The 25973-nt window shown below is 40.2% G+C and overlaps 1 protein-coding gene across 1 annotated transcript in view; it reads left to right on the top strand.

Annotated features, from left to right (window-relative positions):
• BORCS5 (BLOC-1 related complex subunit 5) overlaps window positions 1-25973 on the top strand; it is a 73170-nt gene that overhangs the window by 31597 nt on the left and 15600 nt on the right. Inside the window, exon 3 of the mRNA XM_035308800.1 lies at window positions 21142-21299. Within this exon, the coding sequence (XP_035164691.1) occupies window positions 21142-21299 (158 nt within the window). The remainder of the gene's footprint in view (window positions 1-21141; window positions 21300-25973) is intronic.

Here is a 25973-nt window from a genome sequence, read left to right as displayed (position 1 = left end):
TGAAAAAGCTGTTCAGAAAAATGAGTCCTGTGCCTCAGTTTCACAAGGACAACTGGATGAAATCAATGTACTGAATTCCAGCCTTTCTTGTCTCCACAGGGGAAGATCTTGCCTTTGATTACTGTTGATTAATACAACTTTTTCTCTCTTGAGTATGGGAAATGATCCAGTACTTAATTATTAGGTATTGCGAACCTCAAGGTTATGCATGTTATGTACACGTCTATCTCGGCTTGTTCTGGTTAAATTGATACTAATTGGTTTTGTGGAAAACAAGCCTTCTGATAAGATGTCTTGTTATCAGTGTTCCTGCTAAGCTAATTAAGCCCCTGAGACACCACTGCTATATGGTGTTTTTCTTCCTGCCATGAAATGAAGTGTTTTGTTCATAGGCATATGAATTTTTGTATTGTAACAAGTGATAGTTGCGCCAGGGGTTGATCTTGCTGGGAGGGCAGCTCTAGCATATTCTGCAGTTGGTATGTCTGCTGAGACAAAACAGTCAGAGACTGCTGGCAAGGTGTTAGTAGGCCAAACGCTACCACAAATCGATGGTTAATTTTAAGTCAAGGTCATTTGGGTGTTTGTGTCCCTGTCAGTATTTCTGTGACCAAACATCTCATCTCCAGATGCTAGAAATACTTTTACAGGTGTCATAAATTACAGTAGGAAACAATTCAATACCCAAATGAGCACAGCTGTGAATATCACCTGAGCTTCCTATGGAGATACGGCCTTAGGCATTAGCCAACCATTGTTTCACTTTTAGTACAGTAAAGTAACCGCCAATGCAGTAGCATTGGATGTGTTTCTATAACTTCAAAAAAAACTCCTCTTTCCTCTCCACCCCAGCTATGACCACTGAATTAAGTTGTTTTAGTGCAAATGCTTGTCATGAATTTGGTGCTAAAATTCTACTTTGTATATTCTGGAAAACTACTCTTCTGTTTGACTGCTATTTAAGGCTGGCATGTGTTGTTTATGTGTAGTTCTTTTTATGCGTGCTTTCCTGGAGTGATGTTATGTGTTCAGTTACAGATTGGCAGTGTTGTTTCTACGTGAAGCCTCAGTGCATCTTGATGTCTGTTCAGTCATGAAAAGAAATAGGGCAACCTTGAGGGCAATCTGTTGCAGTAGTGATGTAGTATTTATTAGTCATTCAAGGCAAGAGAAGAATTTCCATTCATTTAGATAGCTCTCTTATTGGCACCCTCTCTCTCTTTTCAATGAGTAGCACATGAATTCATCTACTAGACCTTTGCAAAGTATGCATTTGCCAGCTGAGCCAATGACTTTGTTTTAAATTACTATTAATATTTTGACGTTTTGAGAGAACTGTTATGTAAAGAGCAAGCAAGACCTTGATCTTCTCAAACATCCTTTTAAAATATGATCGTCCTTCAATTAGAAACTGTGATTTTAAATGTGTTATTTGCTGTTAAAAATGTATTTGAGAGCATGCACAGGATACCTTTGTGGTTTCTTTAAGAATGTGATTCTTGCCTGACCTTAATTATAGCTGTTACCTGTGCTCTGTGCCTACTTGTTGAGGATGCTGAAATAGTGATGAACTTCAAAGGGAGCAGGCAAGGCTTGTAGAAAATGGGGCTATGACTTGAGGAAATGTCTTGTTTGTTAACATTTTCTACCTGTAATAGAAAACAGTAGTAAGAAAGCATAAAAAACAGAATTACACAAGTGATGAGTTTGCTGCTTTGTAAGAGCATGTTGCAGGTTGTCCTGTGGCAGCAGGTCTCGCTAACATTTTTGAGTTTGCAGGAGCAGCTGGAGCCAAGTGGTATTAGTTGCACACACTGGGAAGTGGAGAGGTTAAAAAATTAAAGGATAGGTTGTCTGACCTGTCGGGATTCCTATGCTTTGTTTTAATGAAAATCGTGATCTTTCTATCTTCTAGTGGACTTCTCTAAGCAATGGTGGCAGGGAGTAATTTTTTGTTGAGACTTTTCTAAAGCTGTAGCATAGTTGGTATGTGTTAATGATGACATGTGAAAGTAATTTCTTCTTCTCTTGCTTTCTGAAGGTAATTGACCTTCGTTCTGTCACATATAAGCTAGAAGGATGTTATTTTTACAAGCTATTCTGAACAGCTGCAACCTTTTCATGAACACCAGAGGAGGTTTTAGGACTAGTTTGCAAGAAAAGCGGGAGTCTGTAGGTTGATGCTACCAGAACATCTCTTTCCAATTACAACAGACTTTTTTCCTTCTGGAAAGCTCTGTAAATTGATTTTTCTTCCTCTCTGTTGACCTGAGGAAGAGCATAGTTGTAGATGCAGTATATCCATCCTCTCGTAAGCTGCAGTTTCTGTAGATCTTTTCCTCATTAGCGGAGTTGTAAATAGAGCTATCACAGGCCAAAAAGTGGCTCTTTTCTTGCTTCCTTCACTACTTGGCATTTCAGGGCTATTAGCTGATCCTTCCTCGACTCTTGCTCAACCCTTCTGTTTTTTCAACGTCTTCTCTCCTTGCTTTAACAGTTTGTCCATGGCTTCCACATTAGTGGAGCAAACAATTATGAATTCTGTTCAGTACTCTATGCCTGAAGACACAGGTTGATCTACTTTTGGTAAATGTCAACCTGAGTAAAATGACAGGAGAGTGGGAGACAAAAAAAGATCTGCCTTCTTTTGCTCCAGAAAGCTGGCTGCTTTTGAGGAGAGGACAGAAGAAAGAGGGAGGGGAAAAGAGGAAAAAATCTGAGGTGCTTTATCAGACAAGGGTGGGTGCCAGAAGCGTAAGACAGCATAGATGCCAAATTTAAGCAAATATTGCTGAGTCTTTATGGATGCTGTTGCTGCAAGGAGAGGATGCATTTGCTTGTTAACAACTGTACCTGTTCACAAAGTTTTGAGCATGCTAAAGAAGATTAACCAGTTCACAAAGGAGAAGATAAACATGAAAAATCATCAGTTCTGAACTTCTCAATTGCTTTTTGTATGTACTTTTGTTCCCATTTTGTACACTTTTTTTTTCTTTTTTGCCTCTCCACAGTATCAGATTTTTATTGTTTGTGGAGAGACAAACAGACTCTTGTTCCAGAGTACGGGGGGAGGAGGGACGAAACGTGTAAGCACAGTGGAATGTCTTTTTTACTGTCTCTCTCTGGCTACAGGTCTAAGACGTGGGGATTTTAACATATAAGGAGCAGCGAAGTGTCAGAAAACAAGCGGCAATGAAAACAAAATACAGCCAGTAACCTTGGGGCTCTGAAACTGAGCAAATGTTTATCAGAGTAAGATTCTGCTGGACATCATTGAATAAGAATGAGTTGATGTCACACTTGGCAAGGGCGGGAGCTTGTTTTTTTCCACACGAACAGCACAACATAGCAAGAGGAAAGGAGAGGGAAGAGTGGGAAGGAGGGGAGGGGGAAGAAGGAGAGAGCTGTTTGCTATATATTGAACGAATAAAAATATATAAAGGCATGGCTTGTTTTGTTGGAAGGAGTTTTAGTGCTAGGACATAAATAGACAAAGGTTAAGGATGCTTCAGGGCTCCTCCTACACTGCCGCTCTGAAGAGCTGTATACAGATTCCTGACAGCCGTTGCGTAATTTGCTTTGACTTGCTCCCAGTAGAGGGTGTACTGTGGGCTCATTCCTGTGGTCCTTATTCAACAAAACCTCATTTGGCTTTAATGGGAATTTTTACTTGAATAAAGAAGTTCAGCTTTTTTGACCTCTGGTAGTTTCAATGCCTAGCCAATGAATAGGAGGATCTTCCCTCAACCCCTGCATACTCTGCTTTTAAAGCTTCATGGAATTTCACATTTCAAGTAATGCAAAATACTTACTGCAGAAAGAGAGACTTGCCTCAGGCAGGCAACGGAGTAGCAAAAGACGGCTTTCTAAAAGGTAGCATCTGAAGCTCAGAAGTAACTACCAGTATCCAAATTTAGAAGTGAGAAGTGTTAGAAAGCACCTCAGAAAAGGTGTAGATAAAATGGAGTGCTGTGATAGATCAGATTTTTCTAATGAATTCTGGGAGTCCACTCTCCTAAAAATAATTGAAAGCATAGGAAATGGTTAACAGCTTCTGATCTAAGAGCTGTCTGTACCGGAACAAACACCTTCTGGCTGTCAGCTCCTGTACAAATGCTCTCAGAGAGCACAGAAGTGACACTGCTTTTTTTATTTTTTTAATGTATAACTGGGTCTTTATATATATGTATATATATATATATATATAATGTATATATAGCTTTCTGTTACAAATGTAGGAACTGTGGGATGTTGCTCTGTTTGTGCTCATGTGTTCTTGTTCAGAGCCACCATTTGCAAAGTGGCACAAATTAAACCCTCTTGTCAAGAGCTCTCCTGTACTGGAATAAGTGTCAGTCTGGACATTATAACGGTGTGTATGCGAGGGGGCATTTGTGTCCTGTCAGCCTCCCTTCCCTCATCCCCACCGTGTATATAAGCTGTTAAGAGCAGCCTTCCTCACAGCTACCCAAATATCTAAGAGGTATTTCTTTGATTAGCAAGCAGCCTTTCAGGATATCAAGTGCGTATGGAAAATTGGACCATTATTTTTCATAATATAAAGACAATTAAACACTGGACTGTTGTGGGGACAGCCAGCACAAACTTTACAAATCAATTTGCTAATGTAACTTACATTCAGTGGGCTCTCATGGCAAGGCTTTTAGAGCCACTGTTTCGGGGAAGGAGGCAAAGCTTTGAATTTGACCCTTTCGGTATGTGATTCCCTCAGGTGTATGCGACTCTGCGGAAGCTTTTTGATTTGATGACTTCCTGCTAGACCACATTATCTCATTCAAAAAAATCTTGCTAATGAGGCATAGATTGAATAGATTTGAGTGTTCTCATCTGTTGAATGACCTTACTAGACATATACACGCTTCTGACCTCTGACAATGACTCAGCTCTGGGTATGAGCAAAGAGCAGTGCATCTGACTTCAAGGCAGACTGGACAAAGAAAAGCTGTTGTATCTGTGCTGGAGCCATTTAGGGTTGCAGGCAGCATGGCAGGGAAGGGGGAACAGTCGGGTTTGCAAGCTCTGCTCCCTTGCTGAATGCTACCCGAATCAAATGAATCCTTTAAGAGGCTGCAAGTGCAGTCCTCTCCCAAAACAAAGTTAGAAGGTGAATTAAAAATATTTGTATATTTATTAACTAGAGAGTTGAATGAAAACATTTAAGGTACTAATGTACCTCAGGACTCTCATTTCTAAGAGAGTCTTAAGAGTTCACCATTCTGGACTTTAAAGCGGTAACATGTTTCAAATTTCTTGTACCTTACTTTTAAGGCAGTTGAGGAGTTAGATGCTGGTGTAATACGTCTTCTGTAAAGTTAGTTTTCCTATTGCCTTTCTCCCCCAGTCCAAGAAGAGATGTGTATGTGTCTGCACTGCTGTGGTTTGTTCTCATAATACTTTTAAACTATTCTGTTAGAATTGAGATGTGGATTCAACATGTTGCTATGTATTTGTCTTAGTGAAAAAAAATACTCTGTTTTGTGAAATGGTGGGGCTCTTCTGTCATCACTTCTGTGGTTATATTCGAAGACGAAAGCCATTCTACCTTCCATTTCCAAAAGGAGGTAGCCTGTGTTTGTGGGTTGGTGCCACAGAACTGCTACATTCTTGCTGTGCTTCTGATTTGTGTACCAAGGCTCCAAGTTGCACCGAGAGATACGTGGAAAGGAGCTGGTAGCGCAAAGGCATCACAGCCACAAGCCTGAGAATGGATGGCTGGGGTCAGAGTGGGACACAGCCCTTTGGGAAGGTGGTGGGTGGGAGAGCACTCCAAAGGGGACACCCCTTTTGGTGCCCACTCCTTGTTAATTTTCAGGTTGCTTGTTTGCTCTGAGCTGCGGAGCTTCCTCACCCTGCAAATGCTGGTGCAGAGCGGGCAGTTAAGCCTGTTTCTGCTTACACTGCAGTGGTAAATGGCCATGGAGCAGCAGTTCTGGCTGTCAGTGCAACACTGAGCAACAACCCCCTGTAAGCATCAGAGCTTTATCCTTTCTTAAATCCTGAGCAGTCTTTAAGGCAAAACCTCTTAGGTGCTGTGTCACTGGAATTTTGAGGTTCTATAATTTGCTGGAATGTTATAGCTATTAAGAGCTTTAAAGATGCCAAAAATAGTGAAAAACGGCTCTTTCTCACCTCTGTCACTTTAAAAATGGGAACAAACACTGATAAGCATCTGAGGGGCCACTAATTTTCATTTGTTTTCACGGATAATCTCAAAAACCTAATTTGGAATCAGTTCTGCCTTTTTTTTTCTTCTCCCTATTTTTGTAACAAATAAGAATATTTGCCTGGCAACAAAACTCTTTGGCTTCAGAGCTCATCCCTTCCTGCTATTTTATTTCTTATCTGAAGTCAGAGCCTTCTGCAGAGAATGTAAGAATTAGTTGCTGTCAGTGTCGCAAAGAGGTAGTTTCAGATAGTGAAGAGTGGGAGAAGAAATTGTGCTTTATATGAATGTGTAAATCTACATATTAATATAGAATAACAGCTTTTATTAAAAAATAATATATTCCCGTTTTCTTTTTGTTCTGGTGTTCTGACACAGGCCACAGGTTCACCTGTGGCTGCTGTACTCCTTGCACCCTGCAGTCCTGTTATGGCTGCCTCTCCAAGAGTGTTCCTCAGGGTGAGGGGAGGCCAGGGGGTGGTGGAGGACAGAGCTGCAAAATTGGTTTGTGGAGGTGGAGTGATTGGGAAGGAGATGAAATGCAGCCTTTGGATTGTATTGGAAAAACACCATCCATTTCTCCTGCTTAAAGGAATTTGGGGCTGCGCTTTAAATAAATAAATACCTGTTCAGATAGCTCGTATAGTTTAACGTGAGAACTACGCTGGTCCTTTTCCAGCTCGAACTGAACGTCTGGCTCACAGCTCAACGTTTTCAGTCTGTCCTTTTTGTACAAGTTCTCATCTTTAACCTGAAAGACAGCTCAGCCAGTAGGATTTCTCCAGCAGGTGTTCTGGTGCTCTCATGGTTCTCAGGTCAGTGGTTCCTCGGGGGCAGAAGGCAAGGTGCCCATCCATGGCTGGTGGGGAAGTCTCCTGTCAGTTGTCCTGCCCGGGGGCTCCACGTTGCCCAGGCCGCAACCATGGAGTGGAGCAGGCCTGCCACAGGCCACATGCTTGGGACTGAGGATGTGTGCTGCTCCTCCACTGTGCCAGGAGACCTGAGCTCGGGGAGTGAGCCTCGCTTCCTCAAGCACAAAGCGTAGTGGTTGAGTGCTGTGGCTCTGTGCTCCGATTCATGCCCCTCATTAGTCATTGCAAAGGCTGCAGTGCCAGAGCCCTTGCCAAGGTTTCTGGCTGGCTCTGTGCACAAGCAGAGTACCTAGTGGAGATGTGTTAATTGAAGTGCTCTTAAATTTCACTTATAGTAAACCAAGTCAGAAGCCTGGTTTGGTTTCTGTTTGTGTGTTGTTGTTGTTGTTTTTTAAAGCTCTACCAGATAAAAATGCTCAACAATTGACTAACTGTTTAGTGTCTTTGGTTTTATTTGGCTATTGTGCATATTTTCTAGTGCTACGAGCAAAAGGTTTTGGTAGATGTCCCCATGTACCCATTACTTTGACTGGTCTTATTCTGGCACTGTGTGCATATCTATTGAGAAGTACTATGATGAGGAAGGGAAGTTTTGCTATGCAATGACTGATACTTTCCATTATAGATTTAGGAAGCAGATTTTGTGCTGTGCGTGAGCACATCAGCAGACTGTGTATTAGAAGTAATAATAATTAAACAAAAAAATGTGTGGGGTGGTATGTTTTCACAGCTGCACTGTTCGAGGCTAGGGTTAAGTGAAGGGAGAAATGAATTGTTATATTTTGGGTATATTTAACCGCAGAGGGAGTGACATAGGCGCTTGGCAGAGCTGGAACGTGGAAGTTGTTGGCACTGGCTCTGAGATGTGTCTCCCCAGGTTTATGGCCATGCTGGGATTCAAGTCATTGTCTCAGAGTGTGGGGAGCCAGGGTTCAAGGAGCTCCCAGGCTTGCTAACCGCATGCCGTTATGTGCTGCATGCGTAACTGATGGAAGTGGCCCTCCTAGATTACCATTACCTACGGGTTACTTGTGCAAACCTATCCTTAAGAGGTGTCGTCGTTGATATTCAACGCTTTCTTAAGTAGCAGCTTATTTTGATAGTAAGGCAATGCTGTTTTGTGATGTTTTACTAGGGAGTTCATTTACCAAAGTGTAAACTGTCTACTGCAGAGGTGGTACAATTTTCATGATTTTTTTTTTTCTGTTGGGATTTTAAAACACTTCATGCTAGGGATTCCTTATTGTGCTTTGTCTTTCTTCAAGGCACTTTGCCACTTGACGGTATTTGACAGTAGATGATAACATGCAAGTAATATAGAGCACAGCAGGCCACTTATTTCAGTGTAACTGCTGAATGTTTTAGGTGCCCTAATAAGTCACACAAAGCTGGGTGGTTAGTTTTTTAAACACCCTGTCAGAAGTAAACATTGCCTGTTGTCTCCTCCTTCCCTCCCCAGTTCAACCTCTGAGTAACTTCAGTGTCCTCACTTTAGCTGTTATAATTTCATGCCAGTTTCAGCTCCATGATTCCTTCTGGTCTTGGAAAATACCCTTATGTTGCAATACAATGCTGGGAACAGTGCTACTTGTTTAGATACTAATACTGCTGGGAAAAATGGCATCCATACTATCCCTTCAGTTACTTCTGAAAAAAATTCTGGTGGATGAGGGAGAAAAATAAAAACAGGCTGAGAAAGAAAAACACTTGAATGTGGTTAACATGAATTGGGAAGACAGGAACCTGAATATTTAAATACAGGTGGGAGAGAGAATAGCGAGGAAAGCAATGGTTCAGATTTCAGCAGCAGGCGTGCACAGAAAAAATGTCAGATGATATGATCATTTAATAGGAAACAGCTCTCCCTGAATAATTTTGTTCCATTTCGGTAGTGGAGTTGCCAGACTAAGAAGTTTGATCTGCTGAGGACATCCAGGTTCCCAAAGTGATGCTTGCTCGCTTTGTACTCACCAAGACGAATGCAGTGGGTAGAACCTCACCTCTTACTCAGATGGCCTTACTAGCAGATAACCACTTATCCTAAATACAAGAGTCCAGTTAAGATAGTTTCAAGAAAAAGTGAGGAGTAATTACTTAACTTCTGTGAAGTGCATGCTGTATGAGTTATGTATGCTTGGGTTGTATCATTTAAGAAGTTTCACCAGTCCCAACTAGACTCTGCTGCTCCCGAATAATGCAGCCAGTTGGAAGGTATGCTGGTAAAACCTTCAGAGAACATCTTTATATGGTGCCCAAGTCAGTCGTCTTAAAAATACACAATAAAAACTTCCAGATTGTGTTACCACGGCACATAGGAAAAAATGGGCTATCTAGTTTAAGAAGTAAATATCAACCAAAATAAAACCAGTACGTTGTGGATGCCCCGTCCCTGGGGGTGTTTGAGGCCAGGCTGGATGGGGCCTTGGCCAATCTGATCTAGTGGGTGGCATCCCTACCTGTGGCAGAGGGGTTGGAGTTAGATGATCTTTAAGGTCCCTTCCAACCTGAGCCATTCTATGAAATGGCAGCCCATGTTGTCAGCAAAATGGATGAGTGATTAATTGGGTCACGTGAGAAAAGAAGATAAAGTGAAAAATGCCAACTCATCAGCATTTACAAATCACTCTTTGGTATGTTTTTCTGAATGCACATAATAGACAGAAATTACTGTTCCTAGTACCTGTGGTCAGAAACTCTCAACAGTATATTTTGGGTAGTTCTTCTTTAGTGTGTATTTCAGATAGAGCTCTTGGAAAAACGGACAAAGGTTACGTTACGACACGTTCATAACTCTTGGCCATGACATTATTTTTACTTGGCAATGTGCCATGACTCAAGCCTTAAGATTTTGGGCTGCAATTGTAGTTGAGGGTATGGTGTTTGTTGTGATAGTACACAAAAGATAGGACGGATGTTAAAAGTACTACTACATACCAAATAGAAACTGTGCGTTTCATGTGTATAAATGGTGGTTATACCACAGTCAGTGCTATGTTTTGCTTGCAGATATAAATCATGAATGAAAGCTTTTATCAGCAGATCCTATTACTTATTTAAAAGGATCTCTTTCAGTCTCTGAAGATTTCTCTACCACCTTTTAAAACAGCTTTCTTCATCTCTGGAAAACAGAACTGGAGTCTTGGACTCGCTGCCCCTCTGCAAGACAAAGGCTGATGAACAGGCCATGCTCTATGCCATGTTTTGGCAATAAGTTGCAGTCGTGATAGTTTCAAATTGACATTTGAACTGAAGAAGGTGCCCAGAAGTTTGGAGAAAGGCAACAGACAGTAGTATCGGTTAATATAATAAAATAAATTACTCATTGAAGAACCATATCTCATTTGTTGACATGTTGTAATCTGATTGTATAAACCTGAAGTGGGTGGTCATTTTGCTTCAAGTAGTTTTTCCTGTAACGTGGTCTCAGGCACAACGCATGTGAATAAGTTACCGTGGAGAAAACCAGGTTGTGAACTCAGACTTGCAGCTCTTAAGCTACAGTGTAGGAATTGACTGTGTGTGTACTTTTGCATCTTGGTAAAAGCAGCACGGTGTACTTGGCCCGCAGTGAATTTACTTGGGGTTTGTGTGTGTACACAGGCTGGTTACTGTGGAATAGCAAACGTGACCCAGCTTCACGTGGGTGCCCTTGTGCTTACAGGTGACTTCAGATGTCTCCTTTCCTCTACAGATCACTCCACACTGTGTTCTTTTATTTTTATTTTTCTTGTTAGTATGTGTGGATAAAAATCCATACTCTTTTACCTAATATAAAATAAAGGTTAGCCGCAACAAACTATCTTATTACTGACAGTAGAATCAGTTGGATGACTATTAATTTTCTTTTTTTTGTTGTTGTTTATTTGTTCATATTTATTTATGAGAAATTGAGTGTATTTGCTCCTGCTTACTCTCTTCTCTTCCATCTACACTATAGAAAACTTAGTATCTGCTAGCAAATGTCAACCAAATTTTGCAGTGGAGAGAGTTATGAAAGAGTTAAGAGTTAAGGTCCTGTTATTTTAAGGAAGACAGGTGGACAGGTGAAGTTGAGATTCTTCAAAGGTTTTGCATGCAGAAAAAATTGAAGTAGCAGCTTGCTGTTGCTCAGACAGAGAGGTTTCCCTCTATCCTTTGCTTTTCTCTCTTCTGCCTCTTCAGATACTAGCTGTAGTTTTTGATTTCCTGGTAAGCTGAATCCCTCTGCAACCCTAGAGAAAGGAAAAAAAAACCAACCGACTGGGTTAGTTCTCTGCTGTTTTAGCAAAGTGAATTGTTTTCTGTGCAGTAACTGCACATCATTGCTTGCTTGTGGTGCGTGTGAGGCATGTGAGGTGAGGAAGAAGGGAGCTGGACCTTCTCTTTAGTGGAGGGTGTATGTGGGGGTCAGGAGAGAAGAATACATTAATTTGGCTCTGGTTCTATCATGAACCTTTATTAGATATCTGAGAATCTGTGTGGGAGAGACTGCATGTAGTGGGTTTATGTGGCAAGGTTTTGGTAGCAGGGGGCCATAGGGGTGGCTTCTGTGAGAAGGATCTAGAAGCTGCTCCATGTTTGGTAAGGGCCCCACTGCTGACCAGAGCCGAGCCAATAAGTGATGTTGTTTTGCGCCTCTGTGAGAGCATATTTAAGACAGGGAAAAAAAAAACGCTGTGCCACACAGCAGCTGGGAGAGTGAGAGGAGTGAGGAACAGCCTTGCACGCGGCAAGGTCAGTGAAGAAGGAGGGGGAGAGGTGCTCCAGGCGCCGGAGCAGAAGTCCCCTGCGGCCTGTGGTGAGGACCATGGTGGAGCAGGATGTCCCCCTGCAGCCCATGGAGTACCACGGTGGAGCAGGGTTCCACGCTGCAGCCCGTGGAGGAGACCACGGTGGAGCAGGTGGGCCTGCACTGACGGAGACTGCGGCCTGTGGAAGGCCCCTGCCAGAGCAGATTCCGGGCCGGACCTGCAGCCCGTGGAGAGGAGTCCACGCAGGAGCAGGTGACCTGGCAGGAGCTGCTGCCCGTGGGGGACCCAGGTTGGAGCAGTGTGCTCCTGAGGGACGGACCCCGTGGTACGGACCCATATCTGGAGCAGTTCTTGAAGAGCTGCTGCCTGTGGGAAGCCCACACCAGATCAGTTCAGCAAGGACTGCATCCCGTGGGAGGGACCCCACAGCACAGGGGACGAGAGTGACCAAGAAGAAGCTGCAGAGAAGAAGCACTATAGACTGACCATAACCCCCATTCTCCCGTTGCCCTGCACTGCTCGGGGGAGGAGGTGGAAGAGGGTGGATGGGGGGGAAGGTGCTTTTGGTTTCTTTCCTTTGTTTCTCACTTCTCTAGCTTGTTAGTAATAGGCAATAAATCTTACTGTCTTCCTATGCTGAGTCTGTTTTGCCCGTGACAATAATTACTGTGCAATCTCCCTGTCCTTATCTCAACCCTTAGCCCTTTTCATCATATTTTCTCCCTGTTCCTCTTTGAGGAGGGGGAGTGAGAGAGTGGTTGTGGTGGAGCTCGGCCGCCCACCTGAGTAAAACCACCACACTGCACAAATGTGTTTCATACTGACAGTTCCACAGGAAAACTGGCTCTACTGCTTCCTGCGCTGCTGGAATTTGTTATCTGAGAGTGAGAGAAGGGGAGGGATGTTCTGGTGGTGAAGTCATCAGGCTGGGGGACAGCAGCTTCCATATGGTTTCAGATAAATCACTTAATCTCTCAGTGCCTCAATTCCTCATTTTGTAAAATGACGTTAGTCTTCTGCCCTTTGTACGTGTATAGTGTTTGGGATAAGGAGGCCGGTTGTAGCCTGCCGATATCATGTGCTTACATAATCAAATGATGGTAGGTCTTAAGTCTGTCTTGATGTGTTTGCAAAAAAAAAAAAAAAAAAAAAAAGAGTTGCTCCAGAGTGAGTACAGTTTATTGCATGACACAGAACCACTATCTCTCACTTTCCTGTGAATTATCCCATCTTTTCCCAATCTTTTGCTTATAATTATCCTTTTGGGTCTGTGGCAGGAAGTGGACCATACAATATTGCAAATGCTTAGTCAAAAACACTCTCTTATATATTACTTCTGTGATCCAGAAGCTTTAAAATATAAAAATAAAAAATCTGTATCTTGGCTGCTTTTACTTGATATAGTGCAGCTGTGTGCTCTTCTTCAGAGTACATTGTGTAGCTTTTTCCCTACCTGAAGCTTCAAAACAAGGGTATCAGTAGACATGCTACCGATTTTCTGGTAACTTATAGCAACTTTTCCAAGGCTTATTGTGTGGCAATCACATACTTACAAAGATGGATATCTAAATAACTGCAGACAGAAATTTTAGTGCACACAGGCTGTACGCTGCTTTCCCCTTTGGGGCATACAGGTTTCTAACAGGCCAAGTGAGGAAGTATTTCTGATTTGTTTGTGTTTTTCCTCTTTTCAAACAGGAATTTTAATATAGAAATCTTTTGCATCACTGAAACGTTTGTGTTTTGTAGCAGTCTTCAAATTCCCAGTCATGATCAGGCTCCATTGCACTAACTGCTTTCCAGATCATACAAATTATGGAGCGGAAGTCATTGCTTTAGAGATGTTGCAAGCTTAAGTGGTGCAAAAAATTGAGTGCCTTCGTGATTATGTATAACCATCCCTATTTGATAGGAGAAAGTTTTAATGGTGTACAGAAATTTTTGTCGGATCTAAGCCTTAATAAAAATGAGGCTCAAAAGTAAAACAGAAATATAAACAGATTGTCTTCTAGTGCATTTAACAGTAATAACATAAAACCTCAATCACAATTTCTCCTAATGTAAGATCTGTGCTTCTAATAGGTAGAAAACCATAAGAGGTTGCATTTTTTTGTTCTTTAAAACACTTTTAAAGAAACCTAAATGTCTTTGATCTTCTTAATTTTTATTTTTAAAGGTAAATGATGGAGGAATAAAAGAAGTGGTGATTTTTATGTCTCAATGAGTATTATCTTACAAGCAATAGCTTGTGGTGTTAGGAAACTGATGCACAATATTCATACTGCAAGAGTATTTGGACTCTGGTCAGAAAAGTTGCCTGTTAAATGATGTGACAAGAGTCTTCAGCCCATCTGTCACCCATGCAGAAGTAACAGATCACATGGTATGAGCTCCAAAATAGAGGAAAAATTGTTGTTACAGCCAACATTCCTTGCCACAACACAAATATGTTCCTTGCTTACATAATAACTATTCAGTTTGCCTACAGTCATTGTGTTTCCCTGCTAAAGTTCAAAGGAAATGAAAATACACAGGCAACAAAGCCAGATTTTGTCTTTCAATAAATAGATATTTTATTACAAGGTGTTTTATCAGTGTGATTTTAGAAAATAAACTGATTTGTAAAAAGGATTGTGTGGTCATCTACATTTGAGGTTAAAGTTTTCTCGGTGACTGTGATTTTGTTTATATTTTTGGAAATTTCCTTTCGTCATGCTTGACCTCTACTAATTCTATGGTGTATGGCTTTTTCTTAAGGGCAGCCTGGCTTTCCATATCCGAGTGTATAAATTTTGATGTATCTTAACAGAAGTATCAGAAAAAAAAAAAAGCTTTGTTGAAAATGTAGTCTTTTGTTAGTCTTCAAGAATGACTGGAGGAAGTACACAATTATAATTCAAAGCATTTGGTCAATAAGAGCCATATAAATCTGATTACTTTGTATGTTTGGATGTATTTCAATGCCTTTTATTCTGCTGCACATAATGCAATTATTTCTTTTCCGTATGTCATATTAAAGTCCTCTTGCATGAGGAAATGAGCACTCTATCTCAGCTAATGGCAAGTTGCTGCCTCCAAACATGTGCAAGCAGTAATGGTCAAGAAAGAATGTTCAGTCTTCAGGGATCTCATCTGTTTCTTGTGTGGATCTTTTTTTTTTTTTTTTTTGTACTCTAGGATACCTAAAGGTGCTCACAGAACAGCCTCTGCATGCAAATAGCAATGAGGAAGGCAACTGTATGACATTGTAATAGTTAAACAGTGGCTACTGAGGGCAGACTTTATTCATGAGACTAGCCAGACTGGGTAGCTTTACCCAAGAGCATTACAAGTACTTGTTGATCTGATCATTTTTAAATAATCTTGGAACACTGGAAAATTTCTGCAGACCTGAAAAACACCACTTTTTAAGCTAAAACTAATGCTGTCTTTTAAAAAGGGTGTGTGAAATGACCCAGTGCTATTTTATTGGTAGTAACCAGAGCCTACTCAAATTCAGTGAGGAATGGAAGAGCTGAGAAAGTTTTACTGTCTTGGGTTAAATTTATGAAGAGTTTCATTAAGAAAAGAGGGTGGCAAGGAGGAAGAATTAGGAGCAGCTGAAAAGAAGTAAGTTGCAGGCAGCAAAGGTGATTTTGAAGGGGGGAGGGGTTGCCTTGTTGAAGGAGTGTGAAAAGAGCTGTAGGCAAAAAAATATTTAAAAATAAAGGCAAAAGGAAACCTTTGATAGGTGAGCAGAAGTTCACAAACTCTAGCAGTTTAAGTAAGAAATCATTAAAATACCAGAAGAGCAATTCCTTAAGAACAGCTTATGACATGCTTTTAAGCATATTATGCTTATGAAAGCTTCTTAGATTCTTCAGAAGCTTGCTGAAGAGTCTGTGGGATTGTCAGAGAAGAATTTGAGAAAAGCAAAATCAATTAGTTGCATCAGCGTTCATTACAAAAGTACGTAATTCTTTACAAGGCTGATTGAGAAGTATTCACAGCAGAGGTTTTACAAAAAATGGTAATGTACACAGTAATAAATCTTTAGAAAGAGGCACCAGAACTGCAAGCACCTCTGTAAAGTTAACAAGCTATTGCTAATGGCAGTGTGTAATCTGTTGCTTCATTTAACCTTGCTCATAGGAGAAAAGGTGATGACGTGCAATACGCTGAAATGCAAGCCCTTAAAAAGGGTGTTGTTGAAAAGTCAGTCCAGCAAAAGGGCAGCAATTACAGAAGCAACTGGATTTTTAGACTTCTAAACACCGTGCATTGAAGAATGGACTTGGCTTTAAAAGAGGGAAGTCAGGCCTCAGGGTGTAGGGTTCTTTGAGGGTATTAGAGAAATAATCAGAGAAATTAAGTCTTCTGTAGGAGAGGAGACTTAACTGTGGGTTCTTAAGCTGGGAAACGCCATGGAAAAAAGTACACCCCACTCTAGATTGCTGCTGTTGCACAGAAATTTAAGTGTCAGAGCTTCACAGACCACGGTATTTTTTCTCTGAAATTTGTAATAACTTGGAGGTAGGAAGATTGTGCTAGAGGATGAAGCAGAGATGAAGATATTCTTTTCTAAATGTCCACTGTTGTCAAATGTTGGGAGCACTATTCTGGTCAAGGTAAACTTCTGGTCTTATTAAACAAGTGGTTACCATGGAAGTCCTCTCTTCTATTCCACAGAAGGGTTATTACTTGAATGACCATAACCCTTCTGGCCTCTAAATAGGTTAACAAGACCACAGTGTCCTGTGCTTTGTTGCCTGTAATAAGTAAATTAACAACATTGGACCTTTTATTTTCTTTCTGTGATGTCTGCCATTACTGCTTGAAAAGGTACTACATAAGTCAAAAAGGAGTAAGAATATGTTTGAAGTTGGAATGCACTCCAGTTGTTAGGATTGTCCCTAAAAGCAGCAGAAAAAGACTATGGTTGGTAACTGGGCTCTGTATGTATGTAGAGTCAATAAACCATGTAAAGCATTTTCTCAGAAACTTTTCTAGTCATAAAAATGCTTTTTAAACTAACAGCTGTCTTCTGCTCAGTAGGATGTAATTTGTTGGAAGTGTACATTGACCTGGAACCAACAAGGAGATGACTAAGTAGGAGGAAAATGGTTTTAACATGCCTCTGCTTTGCCAAGGAATATGGAAACAATAACAGATTTGTCAAGTCCATGGGTCAGCCAGCCTTGTAGTGATATATGATATTTTTCTATGCACGACATACTTGGTGTGCTTTTCTTTTTCTCCCTAAAGCACCATTTAGGAGCTGAAATGTGAATCTTTGTCTGTCCCATTGCTTATTATCACCGTAATGGGTACGCTGTTTATTCATTGGGTGTATCCAGAGCAAGCAGCAGATCCTGACTTCTCTTCATCATGGCAGGCACGTAATGTGCTCTGTCGTCTTACTTGTTTTACAGTGTAATTTGATAGCTAAGAATGTGTATGATTGGCAGTTGCAAAAGCATTTTGGTCCGTACACTAAAGCTCAGCAGTAGTCCATCTCCCATGTCCCTGTTTTTGTTTTCCCCAAGCTGTGACATCCTCCATGCTGCCTTCCCTTATCACACGGGGGAAGTTGGCGTCTCTCAAGTGCTAAGCATTCTCTTCTCTATAGTTCATTCAGTATAAAAGCCATGCTGGGTGTTCTTCTCTCTTTGGAAGAGAACCAACAGCTTGGGAAACAACTATTCAATTTAATAAGACTTTAGATTCTGTTTTCTTCCCCTGTAAGAGTAGAAATGTGCTCTTGAAGGGGGCAGGGGAAGAAAAGGAATAATCACACCGATGAAATCACAGGAACACCCTTTCCTCGGTGAAGCAGCAGCAGCTCAGCTCTTAGTTACTCTGCTGATGAGCAGGTTCGAGCACTGGCTGTGTCTGGAGTGTGCCTGAACCACACAGGGACCTCTGTGTCTCTCCACCTTTTGGCACTAGAAAGACTGACCTAATAAATGCTTTGTTGCAACAGATATGATCTCATATCCTTTTGAAAACCTCATGTCGACTAGTCCTGCTTCCATCCCATAGGATGGGCCTGTTTGGTGAAGAGTTTAAAGAGGACAAAGCTTTGAGAAGGAAATAGTGATTTTCAAGAAGCGAGTTATTAAATAATACCTGGAAGTTCACAGCGCTGGCTATCTGCTCTAGAAACTAAACCTCAATGCTGAGTTGCTGAAGGCTTTTAGCTGGTCTCCTCAGCTTTCTGTTGTATACGAACAAAGGATATAAGCAACACCCTTTTTAACCTCCTGCCCTTTTTCCATGTGTCGCTCTTGGTTCGCGTGTTTTCCTGCAGATCTTAAGTTTTTCAAGGGTGTAGAGAAGCATGCTGCGATCTCCTGAGGGCAGAGCCTGTGGAGCAGATATTGCATGAAAGCCTTTGGGGCTCACTGCCTGCTGTCTGCTCTTGGGAAGAAGAGACAGGGAAGAGATCTGGACTCCATGGGGCGGAGGGTCAGAGGGCCAGAGAGCCATCTGCTCTTTTGGAGCAAAGCTACTGACTTGCTAAGAAATAAAATACAATGAATTAATAAAATATTAATATTTATGCTGTGGGCAGTATGTAGTCACTGTGAACAACAAAAAATAGAGGATCGATTTCTGATGAGGGGAATTTCTGCCAGGTAGAAGACTGCATGGCTTTTTTCATGCTTCTGTTCACTTCAGTTTTTCTTTTCCTACAAGTTGAAATTCAGAGTTATCATTGGCATGGGCAGCATGAGCCACAGATCCCGAGAGAAGCTAATTGCTTTGGCTTCTCCATACTGCATCAACCAAAATAATGCTATCCTTTATCTTTAAACAATGTATGCTGTTTGGTTTTTATTACAACTTCAAACCTTTATACTGGATTATATTTGAACTTCTGCCTTCTTACAAAGATAGTCCAGCTGAATAGTTAATGTCTCCGTTCACTTGAGTTCACGTTTTTCTGGTTGGTTAGTGAATCAGAGGCTCCTTATAGCTTATTAATTTTACTTTTAGTGTTTTGCAACTTGTCCAAGGTTGTAAGTACATAATATAAGTTTGAGTAACATAGTCCTTTATAGCTCGTTTTACAGTCCTTGCCCTGTTATGTTTCAAAGCTCTTATAATTCTTAGGTTACCCAAAATACGCACTTCATTTTAATTAAATCTATCAAAGAGAACCTACTTCTCTTCCTCCTCTTGAAGTTGGTGAGAGATTAGCAATAAAAGCAAATTAGTTGTCTGATAGCATCATGTATTTTGATCAGTGCAGGAACAGGGTAACAGCCTCGGGTGTACAGTGAACTCTTCATTCCTGTGTGAACATTCAACATATTAAAAGTTGACAATATTATTTGAACATTTATCCTGACAAGATAAATTTACAGAAGATCAGAATTAACAAACTGAAGGAACGCTAAAACATATAAATGTAATATATACATTTTTTTTTAAAAAAAGTTTTATTTCCTTCAATGTGTTTGCTCTCATTAAAGTTTTGCACTTCAGCTGAAAATTTTCTTAGAAGATTTGCAATTGATATTGCTGCACCTAAGATTTTGTTTGAGGTAATTCTTTCTAGAACATTAAAAAAATTTAGCTAATACAGGTTTTTGAGACCAAATGGTTAACTGTCTATCTCCTCTCCTGACCTGTTGATACAGCCAGTACAATTGTAGTGGATGACAAGTCAGCAAAACAAAATTATCTATCTTTTTTTTTTTTTTTTCACCGAAGATAAGGAAAGGATGGGTTTCATGTAAAGGGTAATTGAGAGCATCCTGAGAGAATAAAACATTGAGTGTTGATGCAAAGTAAACCTATTTCATCATATCTGATGAGTTTGCATTCCTAGTTTTGTTTTCATTTCTGTCTGGAAAAGTTTTTGAAGAGGTTTAACTTTCTCAAATTCATAAGATACTTCGAACTTAGTCTTGGTTTCTGTCTTGTTTGTGAGTGTTTTGGCAGGAACTTGATGTCACAATTTGTTTGTAGCTTGCGATAGGCATGGGGGCCATCCAAAATACTTTCAATTTCCCAGTGAGGTACGTTCTTAGAAGAACTTTTCCAATCCAAATAACTTGCATTTATTACTACTTTTAATTGCTTAGTATGATACTTGCTTACATTTGCTGTTTTAATGTCTTTTCCTGTCAGTAAAGAGAGAGCCCCAGAGGGCACATGCATGCAGTTGCTGAATTCAGTTTACATAGCCTGACAGATGTTTTGGAAAAAGCAGATTGCGTGTGTGTGCTGTTTGTCACAGATGGTGTCCCAACTAGAGAGAAGTTGTGCTAATGCTAGAGGAAAATGAAAAGAAAATAAATAAAGGAAATAACAAAAAAGACGGCCTTAGAATTTAGTATCACTTTTTCCAGAAGTTTTCCAGAAGCTGTGGAGAAAACTGACAGTATGACACATGTGCTTGAGCTCAGCAAGGGTTCTCAAGTTGCACTATGCAAGCAGCAAAAAATGGGCAGGAGAAATTTCTCTGGACGGTTTTGCCTTTTGCTCCTCTGGATATTAACAGTGATCTAGTATTAAGTCTCATACGTTTTTGGTGAGCTTTTTGTGAAACTTAGAGTCATGTGAGTAGGTAAGGATCTTAAATAAATATATATATATTTATATATTTATATATATAATTTTATATAAATAATTATAAATATATGTACGTGTGGGCTAGTCTTTGGGATCATAAAGAAAAATCTTACAACATGTAAAGGGTTCTGAAGCTTTGAAAAAGGCAAGGTAGGCAAAACACTGACATCTCACCCCCGTTTTTAATTTAACTTAGGTGGGTCATTTTTCACTCAGCTTTGTTTTGGGGGATTAGTGAATTTTTTATGATTTTTTTAGAAATCTGTTTCTGACAGTGAGATTCTAGTGGAAGTATTTCGAGTCACATGCCCTTAGGGGATTACAGAACTCCACTCCTTCCCCTTCTGGCATATATAAATGAGGAGGGGGCTCATTTGTCAGAGTTCAGAATTGCTTGTGACGGAGAAGAAGCAGGACTTGCTTTATGCAGCCTATCACTGGAAACTAAGCTGTTGTGCATTATGGTTCTGTGTTTAGATTCTGTGTTTAAACTCTGTAAAGGAGGGATAAGCTGTATGGCAAACTATTCTTAGCGCTGCTATGAATCCTAAACATCCATAAATCTAACATCCATAAATCTAACATCCATAAATCTATCCGTGCACTTCCCGCTTTTAGCCTTCACTGGACCATTATGTTGTTAAAGTCCATTCAGTAGTCTCCAAGCCTGAATTAGCTTTTTATTCCTCCTTTTAAGGCTTTTCTTCTGGACATGTTGTGCTACCTCTCTGCTTGCAATTGATCTGGTTATATGAACAGCCAGATTAACTCCATTCCTTCCCTTGCCTTCTAGGACTCCTCAGTGGGCAGACCTCTCCGACCAACACCAAACTGGAAAAGCTGGACCCCCACCAAGTGCTACAGCTGTGTCTCCGGTACCAAGACCATCTTCACCAGTGTGCAGAAGCAGTTGCCTTTGATCAGAATGCACTTGTGAAGCGGATCAAGGAGGTACAGCCCACAGAATGCCCACTTCTAGTGGAAAGGCCTTGGGAGCCTTGGAATGACCCTCTAGAGCTATGAATGCAAGTGTTTGCATGGTCTTGGGTCGCTTTATGCAGTCTGCTTTAAAGTAAACCCAAGAGAGAAACGATGTGTGTCTGTGTGTGTGTGTGTGTGCGCGTGTGTGTGTGCATTTCAAACAAAATTCCCTGGCTTCACTGTGGTTACTTTTAGGTGGTGTATTTACTGGTTGTGCTCTAGGATTCTTGGTTGTAAACAGGGTATGTTTCTCTAGTAGTACAAGTACTGCTAGTAACTGTTAAAGGAGTAAAAGATGACTGGAGTTTTTGAAGATAACATTCCTTATTCAGATCTGGATGCTTGAAGTTTTATTAGGCATCATGTTTAAGCTCTAAGGAAAGAAATGGTTATCGTAACATCTTCTGTTGTTTGGAGAAGGTAGCAGAGGTAGAAGGTAGTAGCTCTTTCTTTCTTCAATGGATTTGTAGAGCTGTGCTTTTTTTTTCAAAGTCAGCCTCTAATCTGTATGGCTGTTAAAAAAGGTCTTTGTATGTCACTGTTCTTATCACTTGAAAATCACTGATCTGCTTAAATATTCAGTGATACTGGTGGGGATAAAACTAATTCCTAGGGTAAGCATCCTGAAATTGCATTGCCCTTCTGCTTTTGTGTAACTACCGATGTTGGAAGCAGTAGGATGGCTGACAGTTTTTTAAAGTCGAGATAGACTGGCATGAGAGGAGATGCTGTTTGAGAGTGGCTTCTCACGTGTCCACAGATATGTGGAAGAACTGTTAAGTGCTGTATATATCAAAAGTGTTAGAGACCAAATACCTTTCAATGTCAAAAGAAAAAAAAATTGAACAGGTGGTTAATTTTTATTGTTGCACTGTAAACAATGACCTTGATTCATTGTTGCTATATTGGCTTAGAGTTAAGAAATCCCACATGACAAACTTGATAATAAATTTGATTTATGGGCTGTCTTGAAAAGCTGCTGTCATCGTGAAGTTGTAAGTCCAAAATAGCGTGGGAGCCATTAAAAAGGCCTTTTACTTTGGTATATCAAGATCTGAGGCCAGCTATTACACAAGATGTAAAGATATTTGCAGATGTCGGTGACTCAGATCACACAATCTCAGAAATGGAATTTAATTGCCAGACTAATGACAGTGTACTGCATTAATCCAAATAGACTGTAATTCTTTTGGCTGTTAAAGTGTGAGAGTGATTATCAACATGATTTAAAGTCATGGTAGACTCCACTAATGCTATCTGCCGAAGTTGGATTTAACTTCTATATGGCAAGTGACAGACTACCTTTGAGTTAGTTGGCGTTATTTTCTTCCAGTTCATAAGGCTGATTTTCTTTCACAGAAAATAAATATAACTTAATACCAGTAATATAAATGGTGTTGTCAGTGACTTCTTTATCACAGACTCCTGTATGACATAGTGAAGGAGAAATGGGCGAGTCTAACTCAGGCAACTCACAAGTCAGGTTGTGTCAGTTTGTTGTTACTGTTGTTGTTTGTGTGTGTGTGTCCCAACACTTAAGTAACTTCAGATGCTTTGAATCCCTCTGCCAGATCTGGTGGGTCTTTACTGTTCATTTTCCTAATCATTTTTAAATATTTTTCTTGTATTGGCTGTTCTGCATGTGTGTTCTGGAGGAGCTGGGCGGGACCCACTCAGTTTAAATCATTCTTTCCAAATTGTTTGGGCTCTCAGTGCACTAAATTGAACTGCTGTTGACAGTTGATGACAACAAAGGGTGCAGCTGAACTAGAGCAGGGTACGTCTCTTGTTACAAGTGTAGACAAAGGAAATCATATTTGGCTGCACCCATTTGTCAGCAATGATTTAGTTTTGCAATGTAGATGAAGCTTTGACCTTGGTAAGAAGTAAAAATGAAAGAGAATATGAAGTGTATTGTGAAAAGTAAATAGTGTGCATGAGCTATACAGTAAATTCTTTTATTCTTACTTCAGTATTTCCCTTTTTTCTCTTTAATAGGGAGAGTATCAGTGTTCTTCTTTCTTCTGATAACAGGCATCTAGTGAACAGTGCTTTTAACTTTCTACAAAATATTGGTGTCCTTCAGTCCCTCATTCCTACCATTTGTCTGAGGTCTGTTCAGTTTTGAAACTTTGATTATATTAAGTGTAGTAATAGCCCTACTGTATAGTATGCCACAGTCATACTAGCTACAACCAGGACCTATTTAGTTTTTCATTGATAATGTGTTCCAGTACAAGTACGTTTTGCTCTTTGTGTGTCCAGAAAAAAAGTTTCCTGGTTTCTGTAAAAACTCAGAAGTATTGTTGCAAATTTATTGGCCTTCCATAACTCATAATTCACTGCAGTGGTTTGTAAATCAGCACACAATTTAAATTCAAATGGTGCTTAACTGAAAAGAAACTAATCTAAGGAAAACAAAAACCTGGCATGCCATTAGTTATTGCAGATCTAAGTAGACCCATCTGTGTGTTTCCTTCCTTTGGGAACCAGAACAGCCTACCTTTGCTCTCCATCCCATTTCCCAATTTAGACAGTTAGCAGGATGTTGGCTGGAACCTTATTTGCTCCTAAACATGGAACCTGTATGCTTTCCAGGCTGCTTTGAATATTCGTTCTCAAGAAGAATTGTATTTACCCAAGTACTTCCTTGGGGAAAGAATCGTGAAGACATGGCTGAAGGTAGTTGACTCAACTGCCCATATTCAGCAGTTGCACTTACTTGTACCTGAGCTGTCTGGTTTCAGAAAGGTTTGTTTTTATCACAATAAACTTTGTCTTTGTTGCCAAAAAATAAAAAATAAATAAAAACACTTGCATCTTAGGGAAAAATAACTAGTATGCATTAAATATTGTGCTTCATATTAATTTTTGGCAGCTGACACACCATCTGTTGCAATACTGCCTTAATTCCAGTACCACTGAAGGATTCCTTCTAATTTTTTCCCCTTATCAGTTTGAAAAACAACACAAAAGTGATTTGGGATTTATGTATGTGTTAATCCAGGGTTATGGCGCGTGACAAAATTCAACAATTTTTAAGAAAAAAAAAGCTTGCGTGTAGCATTTTCTGGGTAGTGTATCTACTCTCTGATATAATGTCGGATGCCCATTCCTAGCGTGTTGGATTAATCACCACATTATTGACTTCTGGGGACATACTGTTCAGATGGGTCTGGAAACAGGATCTGGTTTGTCTACTGGTGGAATATATTGCACCCACGTGAGTTTGTTATGCATACACTAAGAAAAACATGTGTTTTCAAAAGATGATGTGTTCATAAAACACTAAGTTAGAAAAGGCAGTTATAGCTAGTAAACAGGTAAAACTGATCTTTTCCTCACCTTGGGTGGGGGTTTTACCGCAGTGTGCTCCATGATGGGAACGAGCTGATTCACCTTACGTAGGATGTGATACTTCAGGCTAAAAATTACAGGGGTGAACCATGCCTTGTTTTGAAATAAAATACCTTTGTCATTTCTTACTAGACTTCCTATACTGACAAAGGGGAAATTCTGCTCAAAGTATCCTGTATATCCATAAAGGCAAATATAGTTCCTAGATAAATTGTGCATAAAATGTATTTGAAAGTGGATTGCTAGGAGAGTTGTTTTGCCTTGCCCTAAGACCAAATATTGATGCAGTGTATCTGTAGCTTTTATTGCCATAGGAATTTCAGACTGATAATAATTTTGAAAACAAAACTTGTTACAATATAAAATGAAATTTAAGATATTTCATTCTAAGCTGACGGACACCCACTGAAAAATTAACACATTTTCCAATAATTAACATTCCTTTTACATTCTTAACATATGCGATGGTGGAGTAGTTAAACAACTTGTGTTAGAGCCTAGGCATTAACAACAGTAAGTGGTTTGCCATGGAACAAGTTACAGTGTATAACTTGTTTTATATGCATAAATTCCTGTATGGTGGTGGCTCTGTATTTTGAACAAATATTCCAGAATGTGCAGCAATTAATTTTTTTTCTTTAGCAACTTATTGCAAAAATAATTGTAAAGGGCTTCTGTCGGTATGTAGTCATGATGTCCAATAACTTTTGAAGCCATACAAACACCACATCATGTCTCCCAATACATTTCAGCTGTTGAAAATATGGGATAGGAATTAAATCGTTATTTTTTTATAAGCAACAAAGCTAGTGCCTTTTTAAGACCAAGAAGAATAAAGACTTTCAAACACAAGCATTACATACAAGCACATTTTAGCTTATCTCTTATATTTAAGACTCATAAATTGTGCTTCCATGTCACCATCTGTGTGAAGTAAAACATGCCTAGCAATTTGGGGATTCAGGAATTTTGGTTTATTTTTCATGAATGCCTTGTGGCTTTTTGACCTTTATGGCAGTACATTGTTTCTGTGGCACTGAGCGTTTCTCTTATCAAAGCGACCTGTCATCTCCTGGAAAAATGTGCTGGGGAATGTGTCCTGCAGAGGTCATTGGCATTGTTTTGTTCCACCCCGAGAGGAGCATGGATCTGCCATGTGTATGGCCCTTGGCATTGAACTCTCCTCATTACAGAGGTGAGAGGGATGGCAGGGTTAGGGGGAGCTTGTCAAAGTTTGACATTCCCTATCGGGAACTAGAGGATGAGCTATGCTGAAGATGGTGATAA

This window comes from Oxyura jamaicensis, chromosome 1, assembly GCF_011077185.1.
Source record: "Oxyura jamaicensis isolate SHBP4307 breed ruddy duck chromosome 1, BPBGC_Ojam_1.0, whole genome shotgun sequence".
NCBI lineage: Eukaryota > Metazoa > Chordata > Aves > Anseriformes > Anatidae > Oxyura > Oxyura jamaicensis.
This window is presented reverse-complemented; position numbering and strand designations above follow the sequence as displayed.